Source organism: Tribolium castaneum, chromosome 1 (genome assembly GCF_031307605.1).
Source record: "Tribolium castaneum strain GA2 chromosome 1, icTriCast1.1, whole genome shotgun sequence".
Taxonomy (NCBI): Eukaryota; Metazoa; Arthropoda; class Insecta; order Coleoptera; family Tenebrionidae; genus Tribolium; species Tribolium castaneum.
The window spans coordinates 10,137,960-10,151,751 of NC_087394.1; the positions used below are offsets into that span (position 1 = coordinate 10,137,960).

A 13,792-nucleotide genomic window follows, 5' to 3' on the forward strand; every position below is an offset into this window, starting at 1 on the left:
AAACCAAAACCAAACTCCCCCAAACAATTCAAATCTTTATTCCACAAAAATACAATTAATTCATTAATCTACACGCCAAGTGACTTCAACCTCATCGGTTCGATACCTCTGAGTAATAAAACACTCCTCCCACTTCATCCTAGTGCCCGATTTGAACATTTCATACCCAGCCTGTGCTATCATCACCCCATTATCAATACAAAATCGCTCATCGGTCGCAAACAGCTTCGCCCCTCGCTCTTCACACATTTGCTTCATCATTTCCTGTAATCTCTCATTACAGCCCACGCCCCCCACAATAAGAACCTCCCGAGAATCACAATGTGCTAACGCACGTTCAGTCGTTTCCACCAACATTGCAAACAAAGTTTCTTGAAGAGAGAAACATAAATCTTCAGGGGAATACCCCTGTTTGAGAAATTTCTCGGCTCTCTCTTCCATAAATGTTAAAATTCCCGAAAAACTAACGTCCATCCCTTTCACACAGTATGGCAATTCAATGAATTTTTTCCCCTTTTTTGCCATTTGTTCGATGTTGTAGCCCGGGCTTGGGTCATTCGGAAGTTTCAAAACCCGGGCAAAGCGGTCTAAACAATTTCCCACAGCAATATCAATAGTTTCACCAAAAATTCGGTATTTATGCCTGGAATACGCTATCACTTGCGTGTTGCCCCCACTGACGTAGAGAACGGTCGGGTTTGTGGCTTTTGTAATAAGGCGCCCCATCTCAATGTCTGATTTAATTAAGTAAATGACACCAAATGTGTTGGATTTTTTATTTTGATAATGTAGTAGGAAAAAAGGATACGGCCTATGCAATGATTGACGCCCAGCAGCGGTTTATCCCACAGCTGGGCCAAGGTCCGGGCAACCACTGCAACGCTAGCCAAAGGGGCCCCCATGCCGGGGCCCTTGGTGTAGCAAATAACATCGATTTCAGCCGGTTTGACACCCGATTGATTGAGTGCGTCTCTGAGGACACTTATCACATTTTTTCGGTGGTGCTCGGCTGTTTCTTTGGGTAAAAAGCCTTCGCCCGGTGGGGTTATGTAAGTTCGTCTACAGTTTGCTAACACTTCACCGTCTTTTATAACCCCAATGCCTAGCTTATTGGCACTGCCTTCTAAGCCCAATGCAATAACCATTTTTTGGTAAAATTTTAGGAAAAGTAATTCAAAACACCAACATAACCTCAATCAGGTGCTGAAGCCTAACCTCAGAAGTCAACGCCAAGGTTTTTGAACAAATAATTAGCCTAAATGAATTGAAAGCGTATTGCTACAAGATATTATTTTAAACTAGATTTCAGTAGTTATGATTTAGAATGTGGAATTAAAACTAATTCAAAAATTCGATCGACATAACCTCAATGTTTTTTTTAACCTCAAAACCTTCAAAAAATGATTTAATAACAGAATGAGTAAGAATACGTTTAATTGTGTGATAGAATAGTAACATAATGTCTGCAGCCTCCGAGGTGAACCTTAAACAAACTTTGCGCAAATTGGAGTTCCCGCTTTGCGCCAAAGAAGCCCTAAATAAAATCGGTGAGTGGGCTAATTTGTCTTTAAACCGGCTTGTAAAACGATGCTTAGGTGAGCTAATATGTGGTCGCATCACCAGTATCAAAAACATGGACCTGGCGCTCAATCTCATGTCCGAATTCATATTCTACGAGGTAGATCGGCGGGGTAACAAGCGCACCTCCCCCCTGTCTGCGCTAATGGAGCTCCACTTGCTAGAAATTTTATTCGAACACTTCAACAGTCTCTCAAACGAAGCGGCCAGAAACACCGTTTTCTTGTCACTTTTCAGTGGAACCACTGCTATGCAAAGAGCAGGAATTTTGAGCAAATTAGTGTCTTTAGCGATCGGAATTCCGTCACCAGCTATCCTAACATCTGCCAGCACGTGGATGCAACAGTTGGGGTGCACTTCTGTAAACAGTTGCAAACTAGCAGAAGCTATAGTTTACGACTATTTCCACCTCGTACCTAGCGCTTCAGAACGAATGAAAACATTGCCAGACGTTGCGCCCCAATTCACGGCCAACTTCCTAACTGCCGTTGCCGAAAATTACTACAATTCGAAAAATAAGGACCAGACGTATCCTTCGGAAGGTTTACTTCAAACAATCACATTTTGGGTACGTGTGTACCCAAGTTAAACTAGCCAAGTTAAAAATATAAACAAGGTGGTAACAATTTACACATCACAAAATGAGGCAAAAAAATAATTTCGTCTCTCTATTTTTTCTTTCCAATTTTCCAAAGCTTAAGACAAAATATAAAAAATATATCTCTTTTGTTAATTGTTTGTTTATCAGTTGAAAGACTTTCGCTGTATTACATGAAAAAAAATCATTCACAATCTTTCTGTTATGTTTAAATAGATCTAGAACTTCTAACACTAATAACGTATATTATTTAATGTCTGTTTAACTCTGTTTCAGATTTCGCAAAATGCCTGTTTGTGCATAGCCGCCCAGCAGAAACAAGCCGCTCTGCCCCCGGGGGCTATCGCCATGGAGGCCACAACTGCAATCGCGGGGCTCATCAGATGGTGCACATTGGCCCCCTTATGCGACCAAGACTCGGACTTGTATTGTCATTTACACTTAGCGCTGCTTAACAGCATCCTTGAAATACCGCAAACACAGCCCCCTAAAGCGATCAGCGCCCAACATTTGACCGTAGCCCTGAGACACATTTTATTGTCGAGCAACAAAGGGGGCAAACAACCCAATTTACAAATCGCGTTAGACAGATTTGCACAAGCTGTGCAAGTTGCCCTTGCGACTAAATGTGTCTATGGGAAAATAGATGATCTCATGAGCCAGTTGCAACAACTTCCTTTCAATAAATTATTGAGTATTATCATAAATACGCACAAAGAGTCGAAATAAAGTTTTATTTTTTTAATTAAAAGGGTTTAAAATTACGCATTTTTTTCATCAAATTCACCTTTTCCTTTGATTCTTGGAAGCTCTTCCGCAGGGCGATTATGTTATTCATCTTCTGTTCTTTCAGTTGGAATGTGTAAAAATTCTTCAATTCTTTCTTCTTTGATTTGATTTTGTTCTTCTGTATTAGTTTATTTTCGACACTTTCCTTGCGAGACAGGCCCGGATTTCGCCCTTTTTTCGTCACCACAGTCCAGCCCTCATCATCCACTTCCTTCTCAGCCAATTTCTTTTCTTCTTCCTCCTTTTCGTGTTGTTTGATATAAATGTTCACTTCTTCGTTCAGTTTATCGTGATTGTAAACCGTTGAATTATACTCGTGAATCCACTTACTCATGCCTAATAAAATGTTATGCGGGTTGGGCAACGTCAAGCGCTCCAATTTCAATGCTCTTAAGAGACTTGGACGTTTCGTAAAAACCACAAAAGCTGTTTTGAACCCAAACAGTTCGTTTGTATCATCACTATCATCACATTGGAACGTAACGGATTGTACTTTCCCAGCTGAGGCGAACACGTCCTTCAGGGCTTCGACAGTGACATAGGGGGGCACGTTGAGCACAAAAAGTGTCTTTCCGGGGGGCTTTTTTATGTCGAATTTTCGGACTTTGTGTTCTTTGATAAATAAATCATGGGGGTCGGTGCTATCACTTGAGAAGTAAAAGGGTACCACTACAACAAGAGACTTAGCCACACACGTATTTCAATTTATTTGAAAAATACCTTCAAAGTCCTGTATATTTTTAGCCGTCATTTTGCACGTGTTGACGTTTTGAGGTTATGTTTGGGGCGTGTTTCAGGTGAAATGGTGAATTATTCAAAAATTGTCTTCCGGAGCCGCTAATAAGAAAACGAAAGAAGGCACCTCTCCAATTTTTTAATATGTAGAGGAAGGTCTTGTTCTCATAATCTCATACAAAAATAAGGCTTATTGCGCTAAACGCTTCTTTGATATTGTATTTTATGTAATTTTTTTTAAAAACTGTTAAATGTTCCGGAGCCGGTTATTAGAAAACAAAAGGGGACACCCTTTTAATTTTTTTATATGTTGTAGAGGAGGGTGGTCTTGTGTTGCTCTTATTAAAAAATGAGACTTCTTGCTCCATGCCATCCAATTGAGCCAAACGCGTCTTTAACATTGTTTTATATAAATTTTTCAAAAATTGTTTAAATCTTCCGGAGCCGATAATAAGAAAAGAGAGGGTGACCTTTCAGTTTTTTTATAAGTTCTAGAGGAAGGTCTTGTGATGTTCTCATAATCTCATACAAAAATAAGGCTTATTGCTCCATGCCATCCAATCAAGCCAAATCGAGCTAAATGCATCTTTAATATTGTATTTTATGTAATTTGTTAAAAAATTGTTAAATGTTCCGGAGCCGGTAATAAGAAAACAAGAGAGGGCACCCTTCCAATTTTTTGATATGTTGTAAAGTCAGGTGGTCTTGTGATGTTCTTGTTCAAAAATAAATTTTTCAAAGATTATTAAGGCTTCCGGAGCTTATAATCAGTGTGAGGAAATTTTATGGGCGAAGGTTAGTGCATGGGCGCGCGCTTGCAGTCAGATAAACCTTTAAATCGAAATGTTGTGGAACAGCTTGCATTGTTGATATAAGTTAGGAAAGAGTATTAAAAAATGTTTAGACAAAGAATTTTTTGTTTCAACCCTCGCGAAGGGGCTGAAAAGACGTTTTAGCTAAAAATTTGCAAACACCTAAAATTGGACACATTTTGCGTTTACATACTCAAATCTTCCTTCTGGATAAAGCTAGAAACTTCGTTTTTTTTGCAAACAAATTTTCAATAAATGCAGATTTATACGTAGTTTAACAAGGTTGAGTTTTGATAAAGGGAAACCAAAAAAATACATTTTCTTGTAACGTTGCATAATTGTGTAGTGAAATTTTCGAGATGCGAGAAAGTTTTTTAATTTAAAAGATAAACTCCCACATAATCGAGACGAAATAAAGCTAATACTTGAAATAAATTTTTGGTGCAAGAATCATTTTGTTATCTGTAAGACTCACCAAGTTATTGCAATTTAAAATTACTGCAAAATGCGCCTGAGGTGAAACCGAACCGTATTTCCTTCTGAAGCGTGTTCATCGCCTTTGATAACATTTCGAGAGCTAAAAATCGTAATTCGTAAATAATTAAAAAATAATTAATGCCATTTATCTATTAATATTATACCTTTACTTTTAACCGCCCTAACTCTCTGTTAATTTTAATAATATCTAAAAAGTCAAAAGAACATTTTTAGCTCATGTACTTATTTAAAAAGCATAAAAGTGACCCAGTAAAACTAAATTGCGAAATTGTAATTCATTTCAAAGTATTCTTTGGTGTGACATTAATATTTTTTTAATTATTTACCATTTTTAGCCCTTGAAATGTTTTCAACCACACCACGTTTCAAAGGGAAATACGCTGCGATTTCACCCCTAGCACATTTTGTAGGTAACTAAATAATCCTTCTTTAAAGTCCTTTTTAAAAAAAATATACAAATCGTAACGTTTCTGACGAATCAACAATTGTAGTTACACGCTGGGGTACTTGGTTAGAAGCAAATGTCTAAAAATTTTAATCAATTAAAATCATTTATTTATTGCTTTAAACGACGATGCACAAAGCATTAAACAATGTAAAACTTTAGTTTTAACCACAAATTTAGTTTCTCAACTTAATTTTATCGAAAACAATTTTTCAAATATTCCAACTACGATCAAATTTCTAGAAACGTAAAATTTTAAATTATCCATTACAGTTGAGAAATTTGAGTCTACGTTGATAGAGTAAAATTCTGTAGAATGGTCATTACAAAATAAATTAAATGCAAAAATTGACGCAGTTACTAGAAATCCCGATTTTCTAGTTTTAAAACAAATAGCGAATAATGTACCACCTTCGACATATTTTGCATTAGCACCAAACTTTTTATTTACTCCTGTAACCAGCTGTGATGTAGAAAGATCTTTTTCGAAATTCAAAGATATTTTAACCGCAAAACGGAATCAGTTTTCGAGAATTTAGAAAGAATCACAGTTATTCAAACGTATTTCTCAGAGAAAATGATTAAAATATTTTTATTTAGTTTTTAATTTTAATTTCCACTGAATTAAAACGCAACATTTTCAAAATGTAATAGTGACTTACGCTCCCCTGTATTAAATATCTTTATTGGTGTCCATGTAAGATTTTTTAACGATTATGTCAAATTAGGTGCCTTGTCAGGGTTTGAACTAGCCAAGCAAAAGCTGATATTAGCGATTATTTTAAAATTGGTTCAGAAAATAATCTCAACTAATATACCGCAGTCTTAATAAATTAGCGACTATTTTATTGCCACAATTTTTCTTGGGTACTCCGTAATTATAATAAAACAATAATATTTATGTTTTAATTAGATTTTTGTAAGCGACCGGTAACATTAATTGTATAAACCCCAAGTAAACTACGCCAATGCACGCGCTGTAACGGACCATTTCATCGATAAATATGAACATCGCGAGAGCGCTACGACGAGTCAACTGATCGGTTGTGGCCTCATGGCCATCCCATAAAATTTCCTCACACTGCTTATAATACAAAAGCAAAAGAGCGCTCCTTCAGTTTTTTAATCTTTTTAATGTGTTTTATGAAAAGGAACCTCATTTACATAATTACCGCGCACTTTTTTGAAATCTACAATTTTTATTCAATTTATTGAATATACAAAACCAACGGCACCTCTAATGATAAAGTGTCCAAATACACGTTATCAGTGTTATCACTTATCAGTGTTATCATTTATCAATGTCAGAATACATATGAATTAATTTGGAGTTGTGGGAATTATGTGAAGTGGGAAACGTCACAATCGGCAGCGCCACCTGCGCGAAATCGTGTGAGTCATTTGTTAAATTGAAAACAAATGGATTTTGACTTTTGAGATAGTTAAAAAATAATGCCAAAATACTTTCGATATGCGAAATTCTTCCGTTTAAAATGCGCGAAAAGGGTGATACTTGCAGGCCGTCGCGTTCGTAATGGCTGGTATTAGTTGGTTCGTATTAATTATCGCCAATTAGGAGTCAATTGCTTGATTGATTTCTCGCTAGGTATCAATCAAACGGAAAATGCTCCGCCCAAGAGCAGGGAATGAGCGTCGATCAAATCCCACTATACTCTCTGGGGGACGTGCAGCTGCGCTTCCTCTGCCCCGACGACCTGGACGAGGTGCGAGCCCTCTGCCAGGACTGGTTCCCCATCGAGTACCCCTTCTACTGGTACGAGGAGATCACCTCCAGCACCAGGTATCTAAACCACCGGCGGCAATTGCCCGATTCGCAAAAGATTGACAAAAACTTTGTAATTCAAGCAGGTTCTATTCTCTCGCAGCAGTGTACAACCAGGCGATAATCGGGCTAATTGTGGCCGAGATCAAGCCGTACGCTAGCCTCAATGAGGAGGACACGGGGATTCTGGCGAAAAAGTTCGCAGAGCGCTCCGATATCGCCTACATTTTGTCCTTGGGGGTCCTCAAGCAGTACCGCCGCAACGGCATTGCCTCTCTATTGTTAGACTCCCTCATTACACACCTGACCACTAGCGAAAGGAGGAAAGTCAAGGCTGTCTTTTTGCATGTGCTTACAACGAATTCCGCTGCCATTAAATTTTACGAACATAGAAAGTCAGTTGAGGGCCTAGTTGCGAGCTAGTGTTATTTTCGGTTATTTGCAGATTTAGACTTCACAGTTTTTTGCCTTATTATTACTCGATTAAGGGGCGGTGCAAAGACGGGTTCATGTATGTGCTGTACATCAATGGGGGCCACCCGCCATGGACGATCTAATATCCTTTTAACGAAAATTTATTGTATTTATTTCGCCTATTTGTTTTTATTTTTTTGGTTTCAATATATTTCCTTAACTCTTCACACTGATTACGTTAAATTCATGTGTGGGAAAGTGTTGAGCGGCGGGGGATTTTTTCCGTGGATTTTGCTCAACGTAAATCGAGCCATTCAGTGGATTTGGAACAGCAAATCCAACACTCAGCACGAGGAAAATTAACTAAGCTAGTCGAACGAACGTCTGGAATTGCGTTTGTTAACCAATTTGTATATAATAGAGCGATTTAGTCAGTCATCACGTCTATGAAATTACAGTTTGTTATTTCAGGTACCTGTTGTAGAATATTTTTAAATTTAATATATTTCGTCATTTCAGTTCACGACTCATTGCTTCATTAAATTTGATTCTTTGACAAATATTCTTCATTGTTATAGCTATGCAGTGCGTAAGTTGTTGTTTAATTATATTTATGAATAGTTTTATCTTTTGTTATGTCCTGTATTTTGTCATACCAGTATTATTCCGCAAAATACTGTAAACTTTGAAAGGTTATTAAATACGTATTTTGTAACACACGTTTGATTTTGCCATTTCAAAAGTTATATCAAAAAGTTTATTGTCTACAATAAAAAAATCACCAAAATAATTTTTGAAGTTCAAGGTAAGGGAATAAATATTTACTTTGCTAACAAGTAAGCTCATCTGTGAACAAACTAATTACATATACTTTCCAACACCGAAGTCCCGAACGAAAATTTTGAACACGTTTTAATGTTTATTGGAGGGATTTTAAATTCCATTGGAAGTTTGGAAATGTTTTTTTTTGGCTTTTATTTTATTGGGACTTTCTTGTTGATAATATAGTATTCTACCGATGTTTTGATGCAGAATCAAATTTGAAACCCGTTAGCTCCCATCAGTGCCCCTTTTTCGTATAATCACGTTTTGTAAATACTTGTTTTCGAAAAAAAAAACTTAGTTTTAGCAAAAGTTTCGGTTTTAAAAATTAAAAAAAAATTAATCTAATCAAAAATTGGTACGAGTATGTCCTTAAAAAGAATTTAATCAAAATTGGTTAATAGACCTGACCTGACCTGACCACTAGCGAAAGGAGGAAAGTCAAGGCTGTCTTTTTCATGTGCTTACAACGAATTCCGCTGCCATTAAATTTTACGAACACAGAAAGTCAGTTGAGGGCCAAGTTGCGAGCTGGTGTTACTTTCGGTTATTTGCAGATTTAGACTTCACAGTTTTTTGCCTTATTATTACTCGATTAAGGGGCGGTGCAAAGACGGGTTCATGTATGTGCTGTACATTAATGGGGGCCACCCGCCATGGACAATCTAATATCCTTTTAACGAAAATTAATTGTATTTATTTCGCCTGTTTGTTTTTTTTTGTTTCAATATATTTCCTTAACTCTTCACACTGATTACGCTAAATTCATGTGTGGGAAAGTGTTGAGCGGCGGGGGATTTTTTCCGTGGATTTTGCTCAACGTAAATCGGGCCATTCAGTGGATTTGGAACAGCAAATCCAACACTCAGCACGAGGAAAATTAACTAAGCTAGTCGAACGAACGTCTGGGATTGCGTTTGTTAACCAATTTGTATATAATAGAGCGATTTAGTCAGTCATCACGTCTATGAAATTACAGTTTGTTATTTCAGGTACCTGTTGTAGAATATTTTTAAATTTAATATATTTCGTCATTTCAGTTCACGACTCATTGCTTCATTAAATTTGATTCTTTGACAAATATTCTTCATTGTTATAGCTATGCAGTGCGTAAGTTGTTGTTTAATTATATTTATGAATAGTTTTATCTTTTGTTATGTCCTGTATTTTGTCATACCAGTATTATTCCGCAAAATACTGTAAACTTTGAAAGGTTATTAAATACGTATTTTGTAACACACGTTTGATTTTACCGTTTCAAAAGTTATATCAAAAAGTTTATTGTCTACTATAAAAAAATTCACGAAAATAATATTTGAAGTTCAAGGTAAAGGAATAAATATTTACTGTGTTAACAAGTAAGCTCATCTGTAAACAAACTAATTACATACACTTTCCGATACCGAAGTCCCGAATAAAAATTTAGAACACGTTTTATTGTTTATTGGAGGGATTTTAAATTGCAATTGAAAATGTGTTTTCTTGACTGTGTCATTTTATAAGAACTTTCGTGTGATAAAATAGCATTCTACAGATGTTCTGGTGCAAAATCCAAATTTGAAACCCGTTTGCTTACATTAGTGTCCTCTTTTCGTATAATCACGTTTTGCTAGTACCTGTTTGAAAAGAAAAACTAATTTGTACCAAAAGTTTGAGTTTTAAAAATCTAAAAATGAATCAATGCATCCTTAATAAAAATTTCATCAAAATGGGTGGATAGATCTCGAGATATTTTCTACATTAATTTGAAAAAAGTAGTTTCTTTCATAAAAAATAACAAATCTAACCCAATGATTTTTTAAACGTCAATTTGGTTTGACTAAATAACTCGTAAACTGAAGCACCGCTTTAGAGTGGCTCACAACGTCTTAAAACAACAATTTGGAGACAATTTTCACTGAAAATACATGACTTGGAACGATTTCTTGCTTAAAAGCGAAAAAAAATCGTTTTCAAATGATTGGAATCATCTTATTCTGGGCAGAAAACGACGATCTACACACCAATTTAGTTGAAACTACTGAATTTCATACAATTTCTTCCTTAAAAATTTCCCAAAATAAAATCCGATTTTGTCAACATCGCTCCATTGAAAACTGCGATTGACAAATTCATATTAACGCTAAAGATGTTTTACTGTGTTTCTAAGCTGACAGATGGCACCGAATTGATTTGTCGATTATCTTTTTTAACTATGCACATTATTCGGAAACGCAAAAAAACTTTCTACATAAAATCTCAATGAAATTTGAACCAACGAATTACTTCTTATCTTTTGACTTATTTTTGAAGAAATAAAAATCTATGCTGCAATGCATTGTTCTCTTGGCCTTGGGCTTTAAGGAAGGCATTTTCGGATTCGTAATAGACTGGCACGAAAATAGACACCAGTAGTAAGAATAGAAATATATTTTTCATACACAGAAAAAATAAACATAGAAAACTCTGTATTCCTCTAGATGTGGTTTAATCTAAACTTCGAATAACTGATCAAAAAATATTTTTATTTGTACTTTCGACAGAGAAATATTTATCCATAATATTAATAATCCCACATTTTATGTTTTGGGAGAAGCGGTCTACCATCTACCCGAATTAATAACAGACTTTTCAAAAATTTCCTTATTACCTAGATTCTTGTACTCTATTTAATAAATCTGAGAAATACTATTTTTCACTGAAGGTCACTTCACTATGTCTAATAACAGGTTATGTAATAGTTTTTTTCTCTGTTTTATAAATTTTTATAGTATAAAAATTGAAGGATATAAGTAAACTAATAAAAATGGTATATACAACTATTTACACTCTAAGTATTTATTGTTTCGCCGACTTTAGTTTTTTCTCAATCCGTTTTCAGGTTTTTTCGTTGAAATTTTTCTTGAAATGGAGACTTGGTACTTAAAACTTTCCTTCTACACTTTTTGCAATTATATTTTCGATCGAATCAAATGCATACAAAAAGTCATTTATATTTAGATATTATTCATCTTCTCTGAAATCCATTTGTTGTGAATTACAATTGACACATTCTTTAATACAACTGAATAATCTGAAATACATCTCATACTTTCTGAAATTATCTGATACATTCTGAACTAGACATGAAAAAGGTCTAGTTTAAAACTTTTAATTCGTTTGCTGCAATCTACCAATAGAAATAATCTTCATCACATAATAATTTGCATTTTACCGAAAATATTATCAAATTAAATTTTAACTAATTGTCCCGAAATTTACAACCAAATGATTTTTGTTAGGGAGTGGTTGCGTTCACAGTACCGATCCCGAACGCTGAGCTAGATTAGTACACAAAAATTACAACGAAAAAACAAAATTTCATAAAAATTTTAACAAACAAAAATTACTACAAAAAGAAAAACGTCAGTTTATATCACTGATGCATCAAAGTATTATTATGATAATGGACTGTCTTTAGGGATGAATATTTGGAGACATAGGTAGGAAACACAACAAAGTTATTGAAAAAAAAAACAGAAAAAGCATCTTTCACTTCTTATAGTTTTCACTTGATCTAGATATATACATTTCGCCCCTTTTTCCTCTTATACCGCTCTTGACTCTGAATACCTTTTTTGTTAAATACTAATATTTTTTCTAATTTCTTGATCGCATACAATTCGTTCCATACGGTTTTCAAAATATTATGAATATTGGGGACCAGTTTGTTTGAAAATTCTTAATTTCGAACGATTGAAACCAAAATTGTTTTAAAAAAGTTTTACTCCAAATCCCTCCAATAAAATTACGATTGTCAAATTCATATTGAAGGAGCGGAAAGAGATAATTAGTTGGTCTTTGTTATTCCGGTAATAATTAATGTAGATCGTATAGAACCGTATCAAGCTGCAACGAAGTAATCCTGTCTATGGTTTCCTGCAGTTCCCGGTCTTCTCCTGGCGATTCGCGCCCACTTGTTGGACTTCGAGGCGTGTTTGAAGGTGTGACAGGTCCTCGACTACTTTCACTGACCTCCACTTCAGTCGAATCTACAAGTGTTTCAGGGGTTCTTAAACCGGCAATACCCTTTTTCGGAATTGTTGCAAAGTCTCTTTTGATTTTTCTCCTCCGACCTGGTTCGTTTCTCCTCAACTGAAGCATATTTTCTAAATCTATTATGTACAAAAATCCCGCTATTAGTAATTCGCTCGTTTGTTCGCCCCTTTTATACGCCGTCTCGATCTCTCTACTAGTGCGTTCGTCATACTGCCACCACCCTGTAAATTAAGGGTGTTTAAGTAATTGCTGTCGAATAAAAAATCAAATTGTATGAAGTGTATACTGTATCATTTATAATTATTATGAAAAACATAAAAAGGATAAAAACTAAAATTGAACCAACATGGTTAACAAAATGAATATTTACAAGAGAAAACAGTAACTATCTCAATAAACCAGCTTCCCCTTTTACGACTAAATTCTCGATTTTGTCGCGCTTAATACTTCGTTTGCGAGTGGGTGTTTTCTTACAGTACTGCCAATTGTTTGTGATATCAATGACATAAATTTCGCCACAAATCAAAATTTCAACAAGTGGTAAATTTAATTGAAACGCTTGTTCAATGTCTTCGTTTGTACGAGGGTCATACCGCCACCAACCTTAAATTTGATCATTTAAAAACAAGCCCGGGGAAGTCCCCAAATTACCATTTTTCCCCTCATAAAACCACTGGTATCCCCCGTCAAAACCTTCGGACGCCTCCCTTTGGTAGGGCTTCTCCAGTAGGTTTGGTTGTTCGATAAAGTCCTTTGGGATTTCTTGCCTACACATGGCGCATTTTTTGCTCTGATTTGCGATGCCTTTCACACACAGGAAGCAGAAGATGTGGCCGCAAGGCAGCTGGGCGGGATGAACACAGTTTTGGAGACAAACGGCACACTCCAAGTTATCACCTAAGGCACAATTCGATGAAGAGAAAACAAGAGTGGTGAATTGTCACCTTTCTCGGTGGCTTCTTTGGTGTGGGGGCCACCTAATTGACTTTTACGAGACGCTTCTGCCATTATTGTACACGAGATTTCACATGAGAGTAAATTAAAACTGTTTTTGTAGAACAAGTAAACTAAAAACTGACGTTGACGTAACCTCTTTTGTCAGGTTTGTTTTTTAGACAGCTGTTGGTGGCACGTGACCGAAATTGGAGCGTGCTATTGGTTCGTTGTGCGGAATACCAACACAATTCTACTTTCAAATTTTGAAAAATTACAAGAAATATTTTAATGAAACAGTTTTAATATGTATTCATTACATTTAAGAGCGTTTGTTATTTCATATTTTCAAGTCCTACCAAAAAATT

The 13,792-nt window shown here is 35.7% G+C and overlaps 5 protein-coding genes across 9 annotated transcripts; 2 read left to right on the forward strand and 3 right to left on the reverse strand.

Annotated features, from left to right (window-relative positions):
* Nucleotides 1-22: 22 nt before the first annotated feature.
* Nucleotides 23-1,145, reverse strand: Tcs3 (Threonyl-carbamoyl synthesis 3). Its single transcript, XM_966564.4, has 2 exons — nt 809-1,145; nt 23-734 (listed from the first exon to the last, which is right to left on the reverse strand). Exons 1-2 carry the CDS (start codon nt 1,143-1,145, stop codon nt 64-66), a joined length of 1,008 nt encoding a protein of 335 aa, XP_971657.2. The 3' UTR covers nt 23-63.
* Nucleotides 1,146-1,278: 133 nt separating this feature from the next.
* LOC660387 (uncharacterized protein) lies at nt 1,279-2,937 on the forward strand. Its single transcript, XM_966623.5, has 4 exons — nt 1,279-1,420; nt 1,470-1,547; nt 1,596-2,146; nt 2,453-2,937. The coding sequence occupies exons 1-4, from the start codon at nt 1,417-1,419 to the stop codon at nt 2,903-2,905; spliced, it is 1,086 nt and encodes a 361-aa protein (XP_971716.2). The 5' UTR covers nt 1,279-1,416; the 3' UTR covers nt 2,906-2,937.
* LOC660446 (uncharacterized protein) lies at nt 2,894-3,906 on the reverse strand. Its single transcript, XM_966676.4, has 2 exons — nt 3,686-3,906; nt 2,894-3,634 (listed from the first exon to the last, which is right to left on the reverse strand). The coding sequence occupies exons 1-2, from the start codon at nt 3,714-3,716 to the stop codon at nt 2,922-2,924; spliced, it is 744 nt and encodes a 247-aa protein (XP_971769.1). The 5' UTR covers nt 3,717-3,906; the 3' UTR covers nt 2,894-2,921.
* A 2,879-nt stretch (nt 3,907-6,785) lies between these two features.
* Nucleotides 6,786-9,518, forward strand: Naa60 (N(alpha)-acetyltransferase 60). 3 transcript variants are annotated; one of them, XR_010336319.1, is made up of 6 exons: nt 6,798-7,006; nt 7,062-7,256; nt 7,322-7,633; nt 7,684-7,794; nt 7,883-8,123; nt 8,172-9,518. XR_010336319.1 is itself a non-coding variant. In XM_064359851.1 (5 exons), exons 1-5 carry the CDS (start codon nt 6,990-6,992, stop codon nt 8,013-8,015), a joined length of 765 nt encoding a protein of 254 aa, XP_064215921.1. In that variant the 5' UTR covers nt 6,786-6,989; the 3' UTR covers nt 8,016-9,518. The 3 variants fall into 3 exon arrangements, 2 of the variants coding, with proteins under 2 accessions (XP_064215921.1, XP_064215920.1); XM_064359851.1 differs by having other exon boundaries at nt 6,786-7,006; nt 7,325-7,633; nt 7,883-9,518; XM_064359850.1 differs by having other exon boundaries at nt 7,883-9,518.
* A 220-nt stretch (nt 9,519-9,738) lies between these two features.
* LOC660565 (E3 ubiquitin-protein ligase rnf146) lies at nt 9,739-13,645 on the reverse strand. Of its 3 annotated transcripts, XM_015978527.2 has the most exons (4): nt 13,436-13,640; nt 13,143-13,388; nt 12,862-13,094; nt 12,573-12,712 (listed from the first exon to the last, which is right to left on the reverse strand). In XM_015978527.2, exons 1-3 carry the CDS (start codon nt 13,497-13,499, stop codon nt 12,877-12,879), a joined length of 528 nt encoding a protein of 175 aa, XP_015834013.1. In that variant the 5' UTR covers nt 13,500-13,640; the 3' UTR covers nt 12,573-12,712; nt 12,862-12,876. The 3 variants fall into 3 exon arrangements, with proteins under 3 accessions (XP_008198978.2, XP_015834013.1, XP_015834014.1); XM_008200756.3 differs by lacking the exon at nt 12,862-13,094 and having other exon boundaries at nt 9,739-12,712; nt 13,436-13,645; XM_015978528.2 differs by lacking the exon at nt 12,573-12,712 and having other exon boundaries at nt 12,761-13,094.
* Nucleotides 13,646-13,792: the final 147 nt, after the last annotated feature.